At 43.1% G+C, this 23,429-nt stretch overlaps 2 protein-coding genes across 5 annotated transcripts in view; one reads left to right on the top strand and one right to left on the bottom strand.

Moving 5' to 3' along the window:
• The window catches only part of LOC124650633, a 30,664-nt gene extending 20,630 nt beyond the window's left edge, over positions 1 to 10,034 (top strand). For all 3 annotated transcript variants that reach the window (XM_047190149.1, XM_047190148.1, XM_047190150.1), the window contains 4 exons: positions 4,421 to 4,560; positions 6,743 to 7,466; positions 8,847 to 9,653; positions 9,817 to 10,034. In XM_047190149.1, the coding sequence (XP_047046105.1) occupies positions 4,421 to 4,560; positions 6,743 to 7,466; positions 8,847 to 9,653; positions 9,817 to 9,849 (1,704 nt within the window). In that variant the 3' untranslated portion in view covers positions 9,850 to 10,034. The remainder of the gene's footprint in view (positions 1 to 4,420; positions 4,561 to 6,742; positions 7,467 to 8,846; positions 9,654 to 9,816) is intronic.
• A 2,719-nt stretch (positions 10,035 to 12,753) lies between these two features.
• On the bottom strand, positions 12,754 to 19,843 carry LOC124708115 (transcription factor bHLH68-like). 2 transcript variants are annotated; one of them, XM_047239804.1, is made up of 9 exons: positions 19,298 to 19,843; positions 18,638 to 19,016; positions 17,774 to 17,851; positions 17,485 to 17,550; positions 17,105 to 17,170; positions 16,440 to 16,493; positions 13,674 to 13,724; positions 13,523 to 13,588; positions 12,754 to 13,308 (listed from the first exon to the last, which is right to left on the bottom strand). In XM_047239804.1, exons 1-9 carry the CDS (start codon positions 19,552 to 19,554, stop codon positions 13,162 to 13,164), a joined length of 1,164 nt encoding a protein of 387 aa, XP_047095760.1. In that variant the 5' UTR covers positions 19,555 to 19,843; the 3' UTR covers positions 12,754 to 13,161. The 2 variants fall into 2 exon arrangements, with proteins under 2 accessions (XP_047095760.1, XP_047095761.1); XM_047239805.1 differs by having other exon boundaries at positions 18,638 to 19,013; positions 19,298 to 19,841.
• Positions 19,844 to 23,429: the final 3,586 nt, after the last annotated feature.

The raw sequence follows: 23,429 nt of genomic DNA, 5'->3' as shown, positions 1-23,429 counted from the left end.
GGTGGGGCCAACTGCAGGACACTGACGTCAGGGGTAGTGGTTGGCAACCGAGTCCCGCCGCGTCGCGACGGTCCAAAAGGAGGAAAAGTAAAAAAAGAGAGGGGCCGCAAGGTCAGAGAGATAAGGCAGGTGGTCTGGCTGCCCCTTGTGGCGCCGACAACCAGTCAACATTCGCACCGGTGTGGAGTTGGTGCGGCCACTAGCGGACAAGATTAGGGTAGGATCCATGGTGGTCCTTCCTGCCACCGGCCATGTGCCTTTGGCGTCCCAACAGTGGTGCTCACTTTCTTCTCTCTAGGACAAAACGCCCGGAGGTGGATCGCTGGGCTCCTGGCCCACACGCGACGGGCCATTGGAAACACTGTTGGGTCCATTCTTGCCCGGCTTGGCGATGGGCCTTGAGGCCTTCTTGGACTAGCTGTGCCCACGTAGTGATAGAGGATGTTCTAGTGTTGGATCTGGCATCTGGCGATACTCTAGAGCCTGACTCACCGGCGCTCTAGGGAAGGCTCGCTGCCGTTGGCTCGGAATAAGAAGTGAATGAGGAGATCGTGATAGACACACCCCTGGCACGTGGTGGTCGCGAAACGGGCTTGTCTACCACGACGCCACAGGTGACATCGGCTGTGAGTCGGTTTCCTACGTCACGGTTGGTGTTCAACCGCTCGCGGTATTCGGTCCTCGCACGGCCACCAGCCACCCCTACGAGACCACGCACTCTCAGAGAGTTCCTCGCAGCAGCAAAGTCGCGCTCGGACGCTATGATGCAAACCCTATTGGCATTAAACTTCCAACCACACTAGCTCGAGGATCGCGGGACAACCTAGAACATGGAGATGAAGATGGTGAGGAATCTCACGCTTAAGCTTGATCTAATCACAGGGGATGATGCACCATCAAAGGCGGTCTTGGAAGCCTACCGCATGATGTTCGAGCTACCAATGACGGATGATATGACCGAGGCGATCGTAGAGTTGTACCGATGGTCGCTCGCTATGATCATAGGGTTTTCTCCACCATTGGCGGAGATGTCGGGTGGTTGCCTCATTGAGGCTTGACCTCGACGTCGTTCTATGGGTGTTAAAAATATTCATCGTACGAACCAAAGATGATGGTGTGTAACATGCGAGGTCTCAATGATCGGGCACGGCGTACAGGTGTTAGGTGTGGTCGGCATTGCGGGTATGTATATTGTATGCCTTCAGGAGACTAATCTATCGGCTGTAACTCTTGCTTTCGAAATGGAAATGCTAAGCGCGGATTTTGACTCTTACTTCTTGCTGGCGATTGATACGCGAGGTGGGGATGACCGTGGCATAGATTAGAAGGATGGTGCAACTCGATAGCGCCCATGTTGGTACTAACAGTGTCACAACGAAGGTGACCCTCTTGGGGAGGGGGGCGCCGTGGTGGTGGTTGACTTGCGTTTATGGCCCACAGGATGAGGCTGACATGCTCGCCTTCCTTGCTGAGCTCGGCGACATCGGTGTGGCTCGCCCCCAGAGCATGTGCTCTATGCGGGTTTTTTTTAACATGATCCACCGCGACGAGGACAAAAACAACGACAACCTAAGCCGACGGATGATGGGCAAGTTTCGGCACTTCCTGAATGACTGCGAGTTTATGGATATTTACCTACACGGGAGATGATACACATGGTCGAACGAGCAGGAGACCCCCACCCTCGTCAAGCTCGAGAGGGTGTTCGTCACTATTCTGTGGGAAGAACTCCACAACAACTTCGCACTGCCTGGCGACGGTTATGGCGGATCCTTGCCCCTTCTCCTTGACTATACCACGCAATCCGCGGGTCGGAAGCGGTTTCAGTTTAAACGCTTTTGGCTAAAACTGGATGGTTTCACCGAGGTGGTGCAGTCTGCATAGGTTGAGATTGGCGGTGACCCGGTCCCCTTCCGGCGGCTCATTGCCAAGTTGAAACGGATGGCGCGCAACCTTATGAGCTGGAGTGACAAGAATATAGGGTGTGTTAAACTGCAGTCAGTGACAGCGCGGGAGGTGGTGCTGAGGCTAGACATCGCCATGGAATCACGATAGCTGTCTTTGGCCGAGCTTCGACTCCGGGCTCACCTTAAGCACGCATACTTGGGGCTTGCATCTCTCGAGCGCATTATGGCCCGTTAACGGGCCAAGATTGCATGGCTTAGACCTTCGAGAAGGCGATGCTAACACTGCCTTCTTCCACCATCACGTGGCCTACCGACGCCAGAAGAACGTGATTCATAGCTACCAGGTTGATGGCGCGGTCATCTCCGACCATGCGACCATGACTAAAGCTTCTTTCGCCACTATGAGAACCTTCTCGGCACGATAGTGGACCACCAGTACTCGCTGGACCTTGATTTTCTAGGCACACTCAGGGGATCAGTCCGAGCTAGAGGCTGCTTTCATTGAGGATGAGATCTATCTGGTGGCCCGGCGTTTGCCTCATGGCAAGGCGCCGAGACCCGATGGGTTCACGACCGAGTTTTGGGGGACACTGAAGGGGGACTACATGGAAGCTTTCGATAAGTTGTTCACCATGTGTGGGCGCGGGTTCCAGGGCCTGAATCAGGCTCTGTTTATCCTGCTGCCTAAGCGCCCGGATGCGGCGACACTGGTTGACTACCGGCCGATCAGCCTGATCCACATTTTTTTCCTAGCTAGTGGTGAAGTCGTTGGCATCTCTCCTAGCCCCTTTGACGGAGTTGCTGGTGGATCGTAACCAATGCGCTTTCATTCGCAATTGTGCATTCATGAAAACTTTATGTTGGTGCAGCAGATAGCTAGGTTCCTTCATCAGATGAAGGTGCCACGGGTGATGCTAAAGCTGGACGTAGCGCGGGCTTTCAACTCTATCTCATTGGGGTTCCTCGTCGAGGTCCTCCGGAAGATGGGATTCAGCTCAAGGTTCTGCGAGCTGGTAGCCATCCTCTTGTCCACTGCGAGTACTAGGGTGATGCTCAACGGCGAGCCAGGTCCCACCATTTGGCATAGGAGGGGCTTGAGACATGGAGACCCCCTGTCGCCATCGTTATTCGTTTTGATCATGAACACGCTTAACCAGGTGTTGGCTAAGGCCATTGAGTTGGGGATCATTCGGCGTTTAACACGGAGGGAGTTGGCCATGTTGGTATCGCTTTATGTGGACGATGGTGTCATCTTGAGCTATTCGCCGGTAATAGACGGAATTGCGTGCTATTTGCAACATTCTTGAGCTCTTTGGACATGCGTCGGGGCTGCATACCAACTTCGCCAAGTGTTCGGTTTCCCAATTGCTTGCTTGGAGGATGAGGCCAACGGCGCGGCAGTGATTATGGAGTGCCAGTTGGTACCCTTTCCCATCAAGTACCTTGCATACGACTCTCCATAAGAAGGCTGCCGGGGGAGGTGTTCCAGCCGGTAGTGGACCAATTTCCTAACCAGCTGCCTACTTAGAAGGCATCGATGATGTCCCGGGTTGGGCACTTGGCGCTGGTCCGTTCATTGCTCGCGGCCATGCTGCCGCACTAGCTCATAGTGCTTAGCTTCGACAAGAGCACACTTCAGCAGGTGAACAAGATCCTACGTGGTTTCTTGTGGACCGTCAGGGCAGATGCTAATTGCGGTTAGTGCCACGTCAACTAGACCATGGTGTACCGCCCGCTGCGGTATGGGGGCTTGGGGATCCTTCCCCACAGTGCCATCAACCTTAGGGTGACCCCTGCGACCTTGGCGTGGGCTCGATATGCATTCCTCGAAGGTTGAGCTGGATGTCTTTGTGGCCTCCACCTTCATGCTGGTAGGTAATGGGGAATCCAACCTCTTCTGAGAGGACAGATTGATGGATTGGAAATCCATCGGGCATCATAGCGCCGGAGGTCTATGCGCTCATCCCGAAGTGCTGTGGGCGGAAGCGCGCGGTGGTGGAGCGCAGCTGGATCTCAGATCTAATTGGCGCGCCGAGGGTAGTGGCCCTCTGGCAGTACGTCTAGTTGTGGAGCAGACTCAAGGGCATGCATCTATCAATGTACCAGGATAGGTTGATTTGTCGTTGGACGACGGATGCCCATTACTCATCCCATACCTATTACAACGCCCTCTTCCAGGGGCGGTCTTATCAGGCTCGTGGAGGTTGAACCGGAAATCCTAGGCGCCACCTAGGGTGGAGTTGTTCATCTAGATTTTTTTATGACATATGATTGAATTGATCAATACTTCTTGTGTTAATGATTATGCAAGTTTTTTTTTCACATGTTTAACCTGTTATGCTTAGTTCTTTTAACTTTGTTGCTGGCATGTACCTTTGTAGGTACATACACGTTTTATGGTTAGGTGCCCATTTGTCTCATGTGATTATTGGTTTATTAGGTTATTAGGTATATCATTTTGGTAGATTCACAATTGACAGTATTGCTGTTGTACTTCTGATGAACACATACAGGAAAATTTTGACATGAAGAATTTCATGACTGCACTTGGATCTAGCACTTGTTACATGGAACAGAGGTCATCTGATAACATTATTGCTAATGTAAATGATGACAACATAGATAAAGGACAATGCCACCATTTCTCTATAAGGTAATCTATTTATGCTTCAATATCTGCTATGTTAGAGCAGCTGTGGTGTATGTTAGATATATGCTACGTCTCCAAACTCGTGTAACATACGTAGCATATCACAATTTTTATTTTGGAGTGCAAGTTTTAAGTATTTTTAACAATTCATGATTATCTAGGCAAGAATTTTGGCTGAGGTGTATATATGCCTGCTCAGCTTAGTATATATGTCCCCTCTTCCATTTTTGTATGCCTACACATTTTTTATTTTCATGTTTATATATTTATTGCATGTGTGTGGGTAGCCAGAGGTTTTAGGAGATGAAGGTCGGAGTTGAGGATTGAGTAGGCAGGATGAGGAGGTTTGCCCTATATGTAAGATAGTCTCGTCCTTTGGCCGTGGTGTGCAAGGCTCAGGAGTGACTTAGTTGGGGGCAATTTTTTTCTATTTCATTCTGAATCTGTAGGATGCATGGAATCCTGTTACAAAGAGGGAAGGCTCTAAGAAACCAAATATGGTCATATATTTATCTAGGACTGAACTAACCAGCTGCGCCACATATTTGTTTTCCCATGTGGCGCTCCCTCTTTCTCCTGTACATGCATGGTGCAAATATCATAGTATTAGTTATTTCCCGTACCTCCCCACCTATCTCTCCTTAATTCATGCAAATGATCATCATCCAAGATTGTCTCACTTCTGAAATTTTAACCTTTTATCTCTCAAAGCGTATGTCTGATTGATGTTCCTTTTTCACTCTTGCCTTAGTCGCAAGGAGATCTCCGAAACCTGATCCCATGTTTACATGTGTCTATAGTAGTTTATAGAATAGGTTAAACATTTCAAATATTTAGTAAGTTTAGCATTCTATACTACATTATTCAAAATTACATAGGTAATATTTACAAATTTGTTTTGATTCATAAAGTTAACATTTAATTCTTGGGTCTGGAACCTGTGAATTGTTTTTTGTGTGGTTGAGTTTGAAACTTAGTGATTAAACTTCGAAACTTGTGTTTGATGCATGGAATTCAAATCCTAACTTCAAAGTTTGGGATTTTTTAGTTACAATGCTCAAAAATATAATACTTTAAGATTAGATTTCATATATTTATTATTTACAGAATGGGAAATAAATATCATGCTTAGTATTTTATGCTCTAATTTTCATGTTCGGTCTTCAAAGTAGTATGTGATAACAGTGCAACAACATAGATCGTAAGATAGGCAGCTCATTAATCGTCGACACAAATGGATCATGCTAGGTCCATGATAGGTACTACACTACACCACACCAGTAAGTTAAGTGGCCGCCCATATCCACTTGGAGTTCCCGCCTGGCACGACTGTGTGCAGGACTCATGAGCACACTCAGAGCAGTGCACGGTCATGCCATATGCACCTCAGATAGCTTCATGACCAACCAATAATTTGTTTGCTGCAAGTTGATATTTCACAGTTTCTGTCCCTAGAGTTTTAAGGGACAGAAGAACCACGACTCTGTGCGGGACTCGTGAGCACACTCAGAGCAGTGCACCGTCATGCCATATGCACCTCAGATAGCTTCATGACCAACCAATAATTTGTTTGTTGCAAGTTGATATTTCTCAGTTTCTGTCCCTAGAGTTTTCAGGGACAGAAGAACCAAATCCAACTTCTTGGCAGTAAAAAGATTTATATATTTCTCGTTTGCTTTGTCTGAGTAGATGTCGAAATTTCCTTGAGCTAATCTGGTGGATGGATTACTCGTAGATATTTTTGTGGCCCAGTAGGTGGATGGCTTGAAGTAAAACTTGATTTTGCGGTGCATTTTACAGAGTAGTACTCCCTCCATTCCTATATATATAGGGTGTATAGTTTTTGGTACGGATATTAAATAATGCATATGGAGAGAAAATTACACCAGGTTCGGGCGGGATTGCCCATGATTAATTGTCGTGAGAAAATAGAGTAGTTTGCATGAGATAAGGAAATATAATTAAATCTCTAACAAAATTTCCAGGCGAGTGGTGCAACGCCATGAACCCTATATTTTGGATTATTCCTTGAAAACAAATACAGCTTATATCTAGGAACGAGGGGAGCAATATATTGCTAGTTTTGGCATCTGGCTCATACTGTATGTTCTATTTAGCAGTTCCATTTGCATTTGTTGTCAAAGGTGCATGTACAAATTCTTAAGTCATATTCTTGTAACTACAGAGAGTATGTCCGTCAGAGGCAGATGAGCAACACAACATTTTGCTCACTGTTTGATAAATACATCAGTTCATCATTGGTTACTACAAAAACATATCGACAATGGAATTGCAAAAGCTGCCGGGATAAGCTGGATCTCTTATACAACAGAACACCAGCTAGAACATTGAACGAATCTCCATTAGTGCCAGAACATGTTGTCCACAAGGAATTATCTCAAGAGAAGGGTTCTGCGAAATGCCATTTACCTTGTTCCTACAATGAGGAGTCCACAGAACTAGATCGAGCTATAAATGGTACATGTGGAAGCCTTGGTGAAAAATTAGAATTTCTGCCTGGGGAACCAATGGTCGGAAGAAGTGAGAAAGGTAATAGCGTCAAGTCGCTACCAGTGAAAAGGAAGGATGAAACTCATGCTAACTTCCATGATATAAATCAGAACGTGATCAAAACTTACAAGAGAAGGAAGAACACCAACATTTCTTCAGTCGACTGTCAAGATCGATCGGAAAGCAGTAGAGCTGGTAATAGCAAGGAGAAACATGTCACAAGCATCACGCAGGCAGATGCAGGCCTGCTATACCCAGCTGTTTGTTTGAGTGAGGGAAAAGTACTATATACCACCAGCATCATGGATGGTGGTGAAAGATTTAAAAACAATGGCGTGCAGCAAATTCCATGCAGTTCTGAAAAGGAATTGGAATGCTTGAAGATGCACTTATCAAAGGTGAGATCATGTGTTGCTGACATTCATAATTTTTTTTTCATATCATGTCATGAGAATATTTTATGCATCATCCAGTAATGCCATTATATTTACATCTGTTTATACGGTAGTAGCCAAATTATGGTACTTGGAAAGGAGACCCATTTGCTAAGCATGATGCTTTGTCATTAGGTTACTTTCGTAGTAAACCAATAGAAAATGGGGCATGGTGTTTTGGTTCATAGGTCTAAATGCACCTATTATGAAAAATTCATTTGAAATGTCTTTCGAAATGTAAAAAAATATTGAATATTTTTTCTGGATGTACATCAGGACATTCTATGTTCGAACACAAAAAATTGTGGGTATTTTTTGTGGGTTGTGTAAGAAAGACAAAAAGATTCTCTTGAGAAGATATTTTGAAGCACCGAAAATTGCCTTTTTTGCACAAGTCACGTAGAATTTTATTTTTTCGTGAGATTTTGTGTGCGGACATAGAATGTCCGGATGTACACCCAGAATTTTTTTTTCATATTTTTTGGGCGTTTTCAAATATGTTTTTTGGGCAATGGGTGCATCTACACCTATGAGCCAAAATAGATATCCATAGAAAATGATGCAACTATTTTCATGGTCATTCCTAGCGAGTTTGTCATCATTGAATCAATCCACTATGTGTACAGTTCCGAGTTGGTCATATCTAGTTTGTTGTTTTTTAAAGAATGACATTTAAATTCGTAGATAATATGCATTTCATCCTTGTACTTGCTGGTATGGGACATGGATAACACCATTTGAGAACATGTGGATATCACGGTGGTATGACCTCCAGTTTTGGGGCTGTGAACCAGGGCTCGAACCCTGGTTCTCACGAAAAAGGCCCCTCGCTGAGTTTGTTCCCCACTCGTATCTGGCCAACTACGCCACTGCAATGGGTGGATCCGGCTTTTGGGGACTTCGCTCGACCTGCAATGCAATGCGTTCAGGTTTCTCTCCCCAATGGCCGGGTTTTTTATTTGTTTTGGATGACACCATTCTAACTGATCTACTGTATTTTTTGTGATGTAGCTATTTTTATCATTTGGCATATCAGACAAGCATACACAACGCCCTGACCAGCAGCTGCACGGTTTTGCTCTGATTTGCTTTTTCCTTGTTTCTTTCTTAATTTTGGTTAGTTCTTAGGCATTTGCTAGCCTTGGGGTTTGTCTCCTTTTGTTCCTGGTTTTTGAAGTCTTCTTTCTAACTCTTCCGCCTTCTCGTGTTCCTCTAATACAAAACAACACACATTTTATGCATGTGTGAGAAAGAAAAACATCAGACAACCTTTAATTCTTTGGAATGATATATTTTGGCTATTTATGTAATGTAGGATCTCACTTTATCCAGTAAATATCTCAGGTTTCTCCAGGCAAGAGTGAACAGACCCTGAGAAAAACAACTGAACACAAGGAGGACAAATGTGTCATAGTTTCTGTAAAGGAGGCATCAACCAGAGTGCAGAGTGAGAAATCAAATCCTGAGTTTTCTCAGTTAGAACAGCAACAAAGCCGCCGTTTGCACAATGAACAGGCACTAAGTACAACAGAACATGAGGAGGAGGATTGTGCAATAGTTTCTGTAGCAGAGTTTCCATCGGTACAGCACCAACAATTCCAGCATTTGCACAATGAAGTGTCACTAGGAAATGCAACTGAAGACGAGGGGGGTGATTGTGTAATAGCTTCTGTAAATCATGTATCAGCCAGTCTGCAAAGTGGAGAATCACATAATCAGTACAATGGAGAAAATTTCACATCGTACAGAGATGACGCCAACTTGAATGGAAGTTTTCCACCAACCATGGATATTCCTGCGAGGTATCAGCACCCACAGAATTTCTGTAAGCCCGTTTGCCCTGTTCCAAGAATTGGTGTGCTTAGTCTCACGTTGCAGAAAGAAGTCGCAACATATGCAAAGAGCTGTGGAACAGAGTCTGGCTATCGAGTAGGCATGTATGACGAGGAAGCACCTTGCCAGATATACAGAGGGGAAAGCCTGGCATTCTCGAGCTCACAGCAAATTCCGGCAAACTGCAGTCCCCAGCATTTGGGTTATGCCACCTCTGTTGCAATTCCAGAACCAGCGAGGGAGAGTTCACATTCAACCAAAGGCAAGAGCAAAATGGTTGATGATCCATCGGATAAGTCTTCAGAACAGGATATGTGTGTAAGTAATATAAATCCAACTTACTTTACTGAAGAACTTTATTTTCTGGTTCTGCTGCAAAGATAAGGAATTATTTTCTGGCAATAATACCACTATATGACTAGAGTTCAATGTACCACCTTGCTGCAAGCGAAAAAATCTTAATTGAAAGTTGTTTGTGCAGGCTCTGTCTCTGTCTATCTATCCGTGGCCATGAATGCTGCACTTCGTGGAAGGAGTTCCAGACTAAAAGATGAACGTGGGTACCAAATATGTTTATTTTTACATTGTTATTTCATTAGTTGTCTGAAAGTGCGGACCAGTGTTGGCAACAGACTTGTCTTGTGTTAAATAATGTTTTGGCTGTGACGTTTTGGAGTTGAATAATATACAGTCTAGGAGTTGAATAATAAACATCGTTATTGTAATAATTAAAATTTGTAGACCGGATAATTGATGTTTTCTCATCATTGAATTTGTATTTCACCTGCTACTTGTTCTTTCATGGATGTACTGCTTGCATGTTTTTATACATGTTTTACATATTGTATCTGAGTAGCTTTTTGTGCATAATGGCGGATGGATGATGGAAAATCTTGAGGAATCTGACCTTTAGGCTGAAGGGGACGCCAAAGCCCTTGGCACTGGGGCCGTGGAAATGCCATGGCGTCTGCTAGGTTAATGGTTAATGACTGTAGTGTTTGCCCCTCTGCTCACACGCTAGTATGTTTGGCCTTTGCAAAAAGAAAAAAATCTGGTTTAGTTTTTCTGAGAGGTCAGTTTGTGCTTAACTTTTCCAAAAGGTCAAATTTGTCGAAATTGTCATGGACCAATGGCTCTGCCGCCTCTGTGTGTGCATCCATCCATCAACTCTTACATGTATGGGATGACTGCAAAACCTCAGTCCCTAGTCTTTCATTGATGAAGTTAGCTACCGGTGGCATTCACGTGATTGTAGTTTATTTGTTGAATCTGAACTGAGAATCAAGGATTCCATCGGAACTGTTCTAGTTAGCTTTGCAGGATGTCAATCCCAGTTTGTGTGTTCAGCCTTTGTAATTTGTATCTCAGAGTCTCCTCGTGAGGAATGGTGATGAGTAGTTCAAAAGCAAAGCAAGCGATATTTTTTAAATAATTTTTTCACTTCTGTTACTTCTTAGTTACCTGAAAATTTTAGAGCTTCAGTTGGTTCATGTTGTGGAGGTAGCGTTGCCGATTGTTGCGAGATTGGAAAGATCCGCGGTACAGTGGCGGGACGGAGTGAGAGCACTGGTATCGGAGAAGGAAAATGTGCGCCTCCTTCCGAAGGTGGCAACCTGATCAATGGAGTCATAGTAGGTTCAAGACGGTTTGTCAAGGCTGTGGCAGTAGTGGCAATTTTGCAGGAGAAAGGAAAGACAAAGGGTCACAACAGGGGCTGAGAAGGTGGGCCCGCAGAGGCCTAATGGCTATTAGCCCGTGGAAGATCCTGTGTCCACGGGTGCATCATTTTTCAAACTTTTTCCAAAAAAATTCATTAATATTAGGTCAAGTTACTTATTAATAGTTAAACTTCCCACTCGGTCATCCATTCTCAAACTGCTTTCATCCCAGCACACTTAACTTCTTCATTGTGACCTTTCGGCAAATGAGTTATTCTTTGATGATAATAGTACCATATGAATCCTATTAACTCTTAGGTCATGACATCACACTGCTTTATTATTTGAATTTCAAACAATTATTTGACTAAATAAAAATGAATACATTATTGTTTTTAAAATAAATCTTGAAACAATAAAATAAATTTTTATTTTTTCCATCAAAATCTAAAAGCTGAAAAAATTCATATTTCTTTTTTGATTTTTAGGAATCTAAAAAATTGGTAATCGCATGCAAAATTTTGCGTAGATACATTTTCATATAAAAAATGTTTTCATCGGAGACCGTATGCAATTAGAAAAGCCGTTTACGGAGATATGAAGCCATTTTGCATAATATATCAAAATTTATGTATGTTATCAACAACTAAACCACATAATACATTGTCATCTCAAAGGATTTTATTTTTTGAAATTTCTAACATTTTTTTTATATATTTTTTAAAACGGAAAAGGCGATTCCCACGGGGTGCGTGGAGAAAACATTTCTTGTGCCGACGCCTGACATTGTTGCCTCACCGTCATGGCGGAGACCCCTGCGCCGACGGCCTTTTTCCGTGTCGATGGTGGCTGTCAGCACATGTTGCTCTTTTTCAGTTCGAACCACGTGTCGACAACCTCGACAAAAAGTCGTCGGCATAGATCCTGGCCGTCGACACCTTGATGTTTTCCCGTATTGGATCAGGTGAAAAGGAAATAAGGTTTATTGGTTGTTGATAGAAAACATAAGTAGTTCCTGAAAAAAAAATGTGATCTTGGTAGCTAGTATTCGCTATATAGGAATTGTATTGTATGAGTTGTAACATGGAATTTCTTTTTCTTTTGTTCAGCTATTATTCTTGTAGAAACTAAACTTTGTTAGCAAAACAACATTGTGCATCTACCAATGTCATACTCCGGGGCACTCCCTCATTAAGAAAAAGAACAATAGATATCAACTGATAAAATTGCCAAATTCTCATCTGGTACAGCTTAGAAGGCTAGATCAGATAATCCACTCTTAGCCCACCATCCTTCAAAGCCCGACGGGAGGCTTCATCACAACGGTGTATGTGGAGTTTGTTTCGGTAGCCAAAACAGTTGGTGGTGCCTCGTGTTTTATGTGCAGTTTTGTGAGCGTGTTATGATGGTTCTTGTTCTGTTTTCCACCAATTAAGCAAGTCTCTTCTTAATTAATGGATCGAGGTGTACGGTCTCCATTTTCAGAATTAATAAGTTATTATGTGTCTCTATACTACTCATTACTGTGTCATGATGGTTCTTGCTCTGACATCATGTGTTTTGTCTCAAGAAAAAAGGGGGAATTTTAGCCTTTTTTTCTTATCTATCTTGTCATCAGTACTATTCAGTATTGGTCATTTGTGACGATCCATATATGGTACCGACAGCGTTACATAATGTGAATCCCAGACATAGCGCTCACACGGACCAATGTCTGCAGCTGCATTGTTTCAGTTACGAGATAAGCACCACCCAGCTCCTCAATAATCAACTACCAAGAACTCGATGCTCGGCCTGAACAAATTAAAGTTCACTATATAGCTTGCTAGATTTACATATACAACAAAGCCATAAATTTTGCAAGGACTGAAGGAGGACGGCCAGCTAGAGAAGAAGTACTAGGCTGACCATGCATGCATCGATCTCCCTTCATGGAAAGCCTCTTTGCAGAAAATAATGCAGATACAGAAGGCTTAATCGCTTTCACCCCCATAACGATATGATTACACTACTACTCGCATAGCATAGCATCAAGAGCAATCATCCTTAACAGAATGACTGCTCATGATGGTATGTAGGTATACGTACATTAATGTTACGTACTCGCCCCTGCACCCCACCATGCACAAACACATATACTTGCTGCAAGAAACAGCCATGGATCTCTTCTACCGGAGGATCCCGCCGAGCGGCGCAGGGGCCCAGTAGTCAGCTGCGTTGTCCCCGCCGAAGTGCGACGTGCACGACACCGGGACGAGGCACAGGCCCCGGCTCCTCAGGTCCTTCTTGCTCGCCTCCTCTTCATTCTTAGCACCCTGTGTATACACATGTATTTTCATGCCACAGTTATGGTAACAAACCAATGCAGCAAACTTGCACATTACACAAAGTATAGCATAAAAGATACTTGATGCTAGAAATGATCTTAACTTTTTTTTTTGCCAAAATGTAATGTGCATGCATGTATGTACGTATACATGATTGGAAATGACTTTGAAGGTAAGCAAAGTGTGTTCATGATATATATACCTGCTGCTCAGGTTGGCCTGCAGCCTGCTGCTGTACTGCTCCAGTATTGTTATTATGGTTTAGCAACTGCCCCAAAAAATGTAAAGTAAACTTAAGCAGAGCTGTAAAGGGGGACAGATTCTCATATGTGCGTGTATAGATCTCTACTTACCTGGCCGGGGTATTCTGGGAAGAGTCCAGGGTTCCTTTCTCCGGTTGGTCCCTGTTCATGAAAAGAGGAAAGTACTTTGTCACATGTCAACGTTGCACGTACAAGCGTGCGAAAAGGGTAGGGAGGAATAATTTTTCAGACTAGGAAAATATGATTGAACCCATGATCAGTTGCACCGACCGGCCCAAGGTTGTCGCAGACCATGGCTAAGATTAGCTAAACTACTATATCGATCTATACATATGGCGATCATAATTTTCTACATGTCTGCAGACTGCAGAAGTGTACTTTGTGTCGATTTTCAGTGCTGCTTCATCAGTTCAGTAATGTAACTATGTAAATCCATCTTGTGGCATTATCCAGTTTTGGCCCTAGGCAGCTGAATTGCCATGTACATCTTGATGAGTGTGCATACTGTTCCAATGATTCAAAACCAAATTCCTATGGGATCAAATAATTCTCTGAATATTTTTGAAAAATTCAGTGGAAGAATCGCGACAATATGCACAGTGCTACCTTTTAATATCAAGTGCAGACTGTGTGAGTATCAGTTTGTAATGTAATATATATGTACATATATATATAAGTTTTTATAATTAGCACAAAAATAAAATTGCGAAGAAACTTTGAAACCCAAGGACAGTGGCCAATGCGCCCACTGTAAGAAAATACTACCGATCGATGAATGTACTCTTAACCCAGTGTGATGTGTTTTTAATCATGCTTAGATCTCAAGAAAACATATCATCCCATAATTAATGTATGGTATGTGCAGGAAATAAAATTTAATAAAAATATGATAATATGCTATGTGGATATTCTTAAAAATAGTAAAATTCTATACACGCAGCAGCATGAGGGATGTAAATTGTATCATAGGTTCCTTCAAATTTTATGGATTTTTAATATTTTCTTAACGGGAGCCCAGAGAGCACATATTTAAGAAAAATACAGAGCAATTAATTTGTTCCATCCTGATTAGATTATATGTGACCTACTCATCAATTTTCATCACCACATTCTGGTAGACATATGTATTTGAACATATAGATGATAAATAAATATAAAATAAATCTGGAATGCATTAAAATTACAGTTTAACAATAGTAAATGGATATGAAATATCAGTTCTTACATGAACAATGTCATGATTAACAAATAGTAATGAATATGAAATGTCATTTAATTATTACATTATTTCATTCAGTAGACTTTTCCAAATGTATGATCAATATCATTAAAAAAATCAGTGTAAGAAATCATTGTAAAGTTTCAAGTTTCCATTTTATGTAAATTTTTGTAGTAACAAGTTGCAGGATTTACGTACGAAGTTTACGAAATTTTCCTATAACTTTATGTAATATGTACATTTCTATAGAAAATATTTAAGTCAACAAACTCCATACAAAATTAAGAAGGTGATGTGAGGCTGAAATCATTCGTTATAAAGACTATTCATATACAAAAATATCTTATACAAAAATTTACTTTACTAAGATGGATTTATATAACTTGAGACTCCTTTTATAATAAGGTCAAATTAAGTTTTCATATTGCCTCAGTGGTTTATATTTATGATATTAACAGAATAAAAAGAGATGCATCTATAATACTTATTTTGGTGTGTATACATCATACAAATTAGAATGAACTAGGGTCGACTGCTACATAAGAAACACAATTTACATTTTTAACCATTGTATGTTACCAGAAGTAGAGCTGTATATTTGGAGGGATGATGAATTTGGCTAGTTTGAATACAAACCTAAAGGTCCCCATGTTTCCAACCAACATAATAAATGTGTCGCAGTTTACTTCAATAAGTTTCAAGGCACACATACTAAGTCGTATTCTAATTGAAAATTGGGTGTGAAAAAATCACATGTATGAGAAACTTAATATTATTATGTAAAATTAATAAATATGGATTTTTTAATTTGGTGTGGCACAACTCCTAATATCTAGAATATGCTACTTGCATCCTTCATATGTTTTTACTTGTAGTTGTATCACATTCTCTATGACTAGACTAGATCTCAAGCTTCCATTCAAATGCGTGGAATCAAGACATAGAAATACGATGTGGATATTTTCAGAATACCAAAGGTTTTAATCTAATACTATATAATTGCAGAAATGCTTATTACTTATAGTTGATTCCTGAGTGGGATTTTTGTGTGTGTTCTGCACCGGCGAAAGGGACCTTCAGGGCTTCTTTGATTCACAGGGTTTTCAAAACGTAGGACTAGAATGTCATATCCTGTCCAATCCTATAAGATCAGTAGACTACATGATTTTGGATCCAAAAGTATTTGATGCACAGGGTAACCAAAGAAATTGTAAAAAGAGGTTGAAGTGAAGAATTGTTTCCTACAAAACATAGTGCAAGTGGGAATTTCAAAGGATTGCAATCCTATAAATCAAACAACCTCTATATGAAAAAGTCCTATGAATTAAATCATACAAAAAGTCCTAAATGATTTCTTTGAATCAAAGGAGCCCTAAAGTCGTTTTCCACAAAGGTAACCAAAGGATTGGTATCGTACTCACTGTCAGCTTTGATGAAAGTTTTTGCTACAAAGGCAAGACGAAAGCAACAATAAGCTGTGTGCATTCGTGGCATGTTTCATCTCACAACTCCTTGCACGTGCATAGGCATCTCGTCACTTGCAAATATGAACTTCTTCTTTTCCGTGTGCTCATACAGTAACGCATAAGAGAGAGAGAGATAGATAGATAGCGAGAGAGAAGGTGTGTGCAACTTACATTTTGCATGGATGTCCCGTTGCCTCCCTGGCCCATGTATGGGTAGCTAAGAGCCTGCCACAGAAGAACAATCACTGGTCATGCCCGAGATGACGAGAGAGAAAGAGAGGGCGAGCATAAAATCCTAGCCCATGAAACACAAAGCGCTACAAGACGGCCGGGCACCGCAGCACATCCATCCATCGATCTCTGTTGCCGCTGCTGCTGCGTGCTCGCGCGCCCATGCATGCACACAGACACAGCAGCTAGCGCCCAACTTTAGCAGCGTGCTCTTGCGCCCAGTCCCACCCCTGCCCTACCTCTCCGGCCATATTCTCTTTTTGTTTCCCGCGCGCGCTCAGTGTGACAGGAAGTTCTCTTTAATTTACCCTACCTCCGTGCATGCTTCCTGATCGATCTGTCGCTGCATGTGGGGACATGCGTGGTGGGCACAGCTCTCCAGCCACAGCCGGCGTTGGAAAATGTTACTACAGCATGCATCGTGTGCTTTTTACAGATGGTACTGGTCATGCCTGAACTGACATATGGGCCATCTACTCCCTGCTCACCCCATACTTCTGATCAGGGTCCTCCTATGACCATGACTCATAATAAGCTTTTGCTCTAGTCTAGAGAGAGAGAGAGAGAGAGAGAGAGAGAGAGAGAGAGAGAGAGAGAGATTGGACCTCAATTTGACCCAGGAGGAATCTGACATAGCCTATGGTCTCTTGCAGTACAGACGCAGTGTCAGTCTGTAAAAGGAGAGCACGTGTGTCAGAGATAAACTTTAGTTGGACACAACCCCTCGAGTGAATTGAAGCAGGCAAAAGAGAGGAGCTAGATGGCGAAAACTATAGACAAATGTAACAGCATGCATATATAACTCTAGTAGTATATGGTATACATGGAGGGAGACTGCTACACATGCAGATCTAGCTCTCCTATACTGTTGCATTGCAAAGAAGGGCCAAATAGTTTAACTACGTCCAGGTTATCACGTCACTACCTGGATCTGAAAACATCAATTGCTATATTAAGCAAACAAATTCCACCCCTAGATATTCACCTTGCCAAATGGTGAAACTATCTGGTGAAGTGCAGTTATTCTATCCCCTAGCCTCTCCTTCCTAACCTGAAAAATGTTTACAAGAAAAATATATCTTATTAGTATAAGGGAAAGCTGTGGAAAGAAATATGTCAGCCATTTTCCTGTGCTCTTGCCGCACGAACTTCGATAGTCAAGTGCCCCTTTATGAGAGAGAGAGAGAGAGAGAGAGAGAGAGAGAGAGAGAGAGAGAGAGAGAGAGAGTAAAATGTGCTTGGGAAAGCAGGGAGCTGACTGGTGAGGAAGAAACCTTTAGAGTAGATTGTGCTGAGGAGGAGGCCTGAACCCTAGCCTTCTTGAGAGCTGAGCCTGTCGCGGTGCTGTTGCACTAGAGAAAGACAAACAAACCAAAGCGTGAATAATCATGAGACAATTTTTATCTCGTCCCAACAAGAACCATCGTCTCCCTAAAGTGAATGCTCAGGATTCTACACACTGACCACTTACTGTACGTAGCCCAATACAAAATAATTAATAGGTTATGATTAGCAAAACAGCTAGCTACCTCTGTCAATGAGTGTGCAATGTCCTGCCTAAACTCTTACCAAGAGATCATGAAACAACATGCTATGGAGACATCAATTAACTAGTTGACTAGAGCATACTCCAAAGTGAGACATCAAAACTTGTGGAGTATCTTATCACGAAAGAACAATAATACCAGTATCAATCTATTGATTAAGGGGATAATGACAGAATGCACCATTGCCAAGAGATTGCATTCACAGCCCTACAAGCCTGAACCTAGACAATTTATTTAGAGGCATCATGATCAAACTTATAGCTTTCCATCAAGAAAATTAAGAGGAAAGACCTACTTTGGAAAACAACAATTAATAGTTTTTCATGAAGTAGACGAAAGTTCAAACACAGTTGCAAGAACCAACTCAATAAAAATCGTAGTTATATGTTTCAAGCAGATCAAGTTCGTCTCCTTTGCGATCTTGGAACCACCAAATAAATGCATTCCTTGTAGTAAATCATCGTCCAAACAATATGACACACATGGAATAAACCAGGAAACACGCCAAATTAAAGATAGTGAGCAGTTCAAAAAAGAGCAAAAAACCTTCAAATTAACAATGAATCAAATCTTAATCATATCGTTATTCACCTCGGATGAGTTGTCGGATTGGTGGTGGCTCCGGAGCTCCGGCGGCGGGGGCGCCACGCTATTCGAGAAGTCAAGCATGTTGCTGCCGAGGCTGGTGGTGACGCATGACCTAGGAGAGGAGGCCAGGAGCATCTGGCTCAGCTGGGACTTGGCCTGGATCTCGTGGCCATCGCCGGCGACAAGATGGCTCCCATAGAAATTGTAAGGAGCAGGGGCGCCGCTGGTGCCGGAATTAGGCATGGAGCCCTCCTCCTTCATACCAACCATGCATGCACTTGCAGCAGCGGCAGCCTGATGATCCCCCCAGTTCTCTAGTCCCTTTGACAGGAGAGCCGTGGTGGTGCTGTATCTCTCTTGATCTCCAACTAATCCCCCACTGTTGTATATGCAGTTTGCACAAGGAACACACAGACATACACAAATACATGAGTCCATGGAGATAAAAACAACTGCAAGTTAGTGAGATGAACATGCAGCAGATGATTAGGGCAAGGAAACGCTTGATCTACTACAGGACGAAGTCGGTTAACCACTTTATTCCTTCGCCTAGAGCTACACTTAAGTATGTAATTAAATTTTAGATGGGGTGTTTGTTTCTTATCTGCATCGACTCTAGAATCTAGATTAGAGAGGGAGAGGGGTAGGGACAGAAATGTTTACAGAATCAGCTGGCTCCAAGACTCTGGCATGTGGCTCTCCTGGCTTCCGGCGTTACCATCATGCAAGCTTGGAATAGAGGCCGTGCCGTTCATAAGAAGCATGCCTGATGAGCTATGTGGAAACTGCTGGGAGAAGAGCATGGATGGAGATGACAAGGAGGGCATGTTAGGAGACGCTTCTTGCTCCTCATGGCACGGCTTCAAGCTACTCATGATCATCTGTTGCACCAGGGAGCTCTGGAATTCACCTCGATTCATATCACTCGCTTCTAGAGAAAGAGGGTAGAGGGGGATGCGCTCCTGGCTTCCCTGCTACAAGGAATGCTCTTGCTTCTCCCTCCTTGCACCCTATGTGTGGAAATCTCAGCTCAATCTTTAAGGGGCCAGTGGCTTAATTTTCTTTGAGGGATGGGGTATATGATGTTCTTTGCAGAGAAGAGAACAACAGCAGGAGGAGATGAGAAGAGAGAGAGAGAGAGAGAGGTGGGGAGAGAAGAAGAAAAAGCATAGGGCCTGTTTGGAGAGGAATCTGGGCTTTGTTTTATTTTCCCCTTCCTTTTGCTTCACTCCTTTATTTGCGAACTTTCCCTTGCTTTCCTCCCTTTCTCTCTCCTCTCTCATTCTTCCGTTACACATACGGGAAAAAAATCCTTTTATTTCCTTCTTCAGTCTCTTTTGCTTTATCACCAAAGTGATGTAGGAAAGGTATGCAAGACACACCATTTCGGACTAAAAGGAGCGGTTTAAAGAGGAGGCGGTGCTTGTTAATCAATCTCTCGTAGCTTATGCTACTCCCAAGTACCTTTCAAACTACCAAATAAGTGGCAGACCTGATAATTAGTACTAGCGCGATGCGTTACATCTGTATAGATAGATGATCATGTGTGTGTTACCTCCGCAGCACGCACATACACAGCAACAACGGGTGCACGCATGCATATATCCACACCCCACCTAAAGCGAGAGCATGCAGAGCGAAGGGGGAGGAAGGGATGTCCTCTCTGTTACATCATATATTCGTCCTTTCATGAGGTGAACCACGAAATGATATGGTTTGCTTGCTTGGATTGTCAAGGAGATGAAATACGGAGTAGTGCGCTATAAACAGTACAAGCTTTAGTAACCTCGCTTGGAATGTAGCATACATTACGTGTCGGCCAAGGAAAAAACAGTCAAATATAAAATGTGTGGGCTTAATAATCTCTTAATGCCGTGTACAATTGATGAGTGTCAAGGAATGTAGCATATATTACATGTCGGCTAAGAAAGTATCCCTCAAATATTGGTGTTGTGACTTAGTTTATCAGATATGCACAACTGATGAGGGCAAGGGAAATCTTGTATATTATATGGAAAAGTGTATTGATGCTCCCTCAAAAGCTCAAAATAAGCAAAAACAATTCACGATGTAATATTTAATTTCCAAGCAGACACTAATCATCAATCCAGTCTTTTTAGTTTTCAGATTTTTCTAGTGCGTCTATATGCTTGTAAACTGTTCATCCATAGCTTTTCCTTGATAGATATGTAAAATATTTATTTGACTCGTAATAATAATATTCCTTTGTGTATAACTGAACCCAAGTTCAGTTTTTCTGCCTATGGTTTGGAGGATTGTAGAGATAAGAATTTCGGGGATTGATAGTTGCCTTACTTTTTCCGAGCAAAAAAAACTTGAGGAAGGATTGTTTACACGAACCTATAGCAATCTCATTTCCGAGGATCAGAAGGAAGTTTATTTTTTTGGTAGGAAGCTCGGGTCAACAGGTTTGAATGAAAGATGATGATGAAATTCTCTCATACTTAATTCATGGTGTGATCACAAGATCGTACAAGAGTATTACAGATGGATCTCGCCGAGATTATATATACATTCGAGGAGATTAGATTGCAGTGGTGGAGCTATGTTGAAGTCAGTGGGGCTGCCACCCCCAACCCATTGCTGTTTCTTGAAAGAATTCTATATATCTAGCCCACCCCCCCCCCCCCCCCAACCCATTGCTGTTTCTTGAAAGAATTCTATATATCTAGCCCATCCCCCCCCCAACCCCCCCCCCCACACACACACACACACACACGCACAGTTTAGGCCAAGAGGGTGCAAATTGTTTCCCCTAATCCCATTATGAAGGCTACGACTTTGACATGCACTAGTAGGAAAAGCCTCATCAGTGGCGCACCAAAAATAGATTCTGTGGCGCATGGGAGGTGCGCCACAGAAACTTCGCCACAAAAATAAGGTTTCTGTGGCGCACCGGCTCATGCGCCACAGAATTAAGGTTTCTGTGGCGCACGTGTTATTAGGTGCGCCACAGAAAAGCGTGCGCCACAGAATTGGTTTTCAGTGTGCCACAGAATTTGCTTGTATTATACACGATTTTGTGCTGTCTGCTATACACATGCAGTTTATAGACAGCAATATACAGGTTATATACAGCAACATTCAAATATAATATAAATATCATGTACATTGCAAAGATATAACATAGACATCATCATCACATTACTTAGAGCCCGATCGAGATACATATATAGTGGCAAGTGTCAAATGTTTTGCATACAACTCTTAATTCATACAAAATTCACAATTTCGAGATACAAAGTAGTCTTCATCCGGTTCCTCCTTTGCTCCCTCATCTCTACCCACCAGGCTCGCTTGCATCGGGGTCTTCATCCAGTTCCTACTATCATGAAAATGGAAGAAAGTGAGACCAACAAGTCCGATGCACAAGAGAAATGGAATAAATGCCTCATACATTGTTGGTCAACACAAATATTAACATTCAGGGATGTCGTAAGTGAGACCAAGTCCGATGCACAAGAGATTGATATTTGTGCTATCTTACCAGAGCTCACTTACGCCACCCCGAGTGTACGGTGACCAAACATTTTAATCATCGGCATTTTGAAAATCTCAAAGCAAATGGAATGACAAAATGGAATAAGTGCCTCATACATTGTTGGTCAACACAAATACTATGGTCAGAAACCATAGTTGCGGTATACACCGCAGTATACTTTGCAGAAGGGCCCCCTTTCCCCGGCCGCCGTTCCGTGAACGGGTGCTTAACGACACAACAACGCCGATCTGCCTCTCCGGCGCAGAACCACGCCAGCCCCTCGCCGTCCAGTGAACGAGTCCTTGATGCAAAGACCGTGCCGGCCTGCCCAACATTATGCCGGGCCGTGTTGCCGCGCTTCAGGCCGTGTGTCTCGCGCCCTGCACTGTCCGCCTTCTTGCCCGGTGAACCAATAGACTGATCGTTGGAATAAGGAAACCGATGATGGCCGGTCGCAAGATTAAATTGCGATCGGCCGTCATCGGCTTCCTTATTCCAACGATTAGTCTATTCGTTCACCGGGCAAAAGGCGAAGAGTGCGGGCGCGTCGAGCACGGCCTGAACCGCGGCAACGAGGGTCGGCATTATGCTAGGGAGGCTGGCACCGTCTTTGCATTAAGGACTCGTTCACGTACTGGACGGCGAGAGAAGAAAAGTGGTGATGCGCCGGAGAGGTAGGTCGGCGTTGTTGTCTCGTCAAAGACTCGTTCACGGAACGGCGGCCGGGGAAAGGGGGGCCCGTCTACAAAGTATATTGCGGCGTATAGGTGACCAAACATTCTAATCACGGCACTAAAATGGAAGAAAGAGCCAAGTGGTATCTCAACTAGATATCATATGCCTCATACTTTGTTGGTCGAAAGAAATATTAACATTCCGGGATGGGGTCAGTGAGGCCAGGTAGGATGCACAAGAGATTGATATTTGTGTCATTCCACCAGGCTCACTGGCCCCACCCCAGAGTGTACAAGTGACCAAACAATTTAATCATCGGCACTAAAATGGAAGAAAGGCCAATGCAATTAAGAAGTAGCTAGTATGAACTAAATGGAATGCCTCATACTTTGTTGGTCGAAACAAATATTAACATTCAGGGATGGAGTAAGTGAGGCCAGGTAGTGACAAGGGATTAACTTGTCAATGCCTATGAATTGTAGGCTAGGGTTTAGTTAGAAGTAGAGGGCAAGTAGATCTCGAAGGTTTCAGCCGAAAAGTACTCGACGAATATGAAAACTAGGGTTTGCAGACAACGATTCGATGATCTTCTCGTCCCTCGACCCCCCCTTTATATAG

The sequence above is a fragment of the Lolium rigidum genome, chromosome 4 (genome assembly GCF_022539505.1).
Source record: "Lolium rigidum isolate FL_2022 chromosome 4, APGP_CSIRO_Lrig_0.1, whole genome shotgun sequence".
NCBI lineage: Eukaryota > Viridiplantae > Streptophyta > Magnoliopsida > Poales > Poaceae > Lolium > Lolium rigidum.
Note: the sequence above shows the minus strand (reverse complement) of the source record. Positions and strands in the feature narration are given on the sequence as shown.

What these genes read in the sequence shown, in the direction of transcription:
- LOC124708115 (XM_047239804.1), bottom strand. Translation starts at nt 19,554, where the DNA reads ATGAATCGAGGTGAATTCCAGAGCTCCCTGGTGCAACAGATGATCATG. An exon ending in TCTTGGAGCCAGCTGATTCT is followed by an intron (nt 19,017 to 19,297) that starts GTAAACATTTCT and finishes CTGCATATACAA; the next exon opens with CAGTGGGGGATTAGTTGGAG. An exon ending in TAGTTTCACCATTTGGCAAG is followed by an intron (nt 17,171 to 17,484) that starts GTGAATATCTAG and finishes CTCCTTTTACAG; the next exon opens with ACTGACACTGCGTCTGTACT.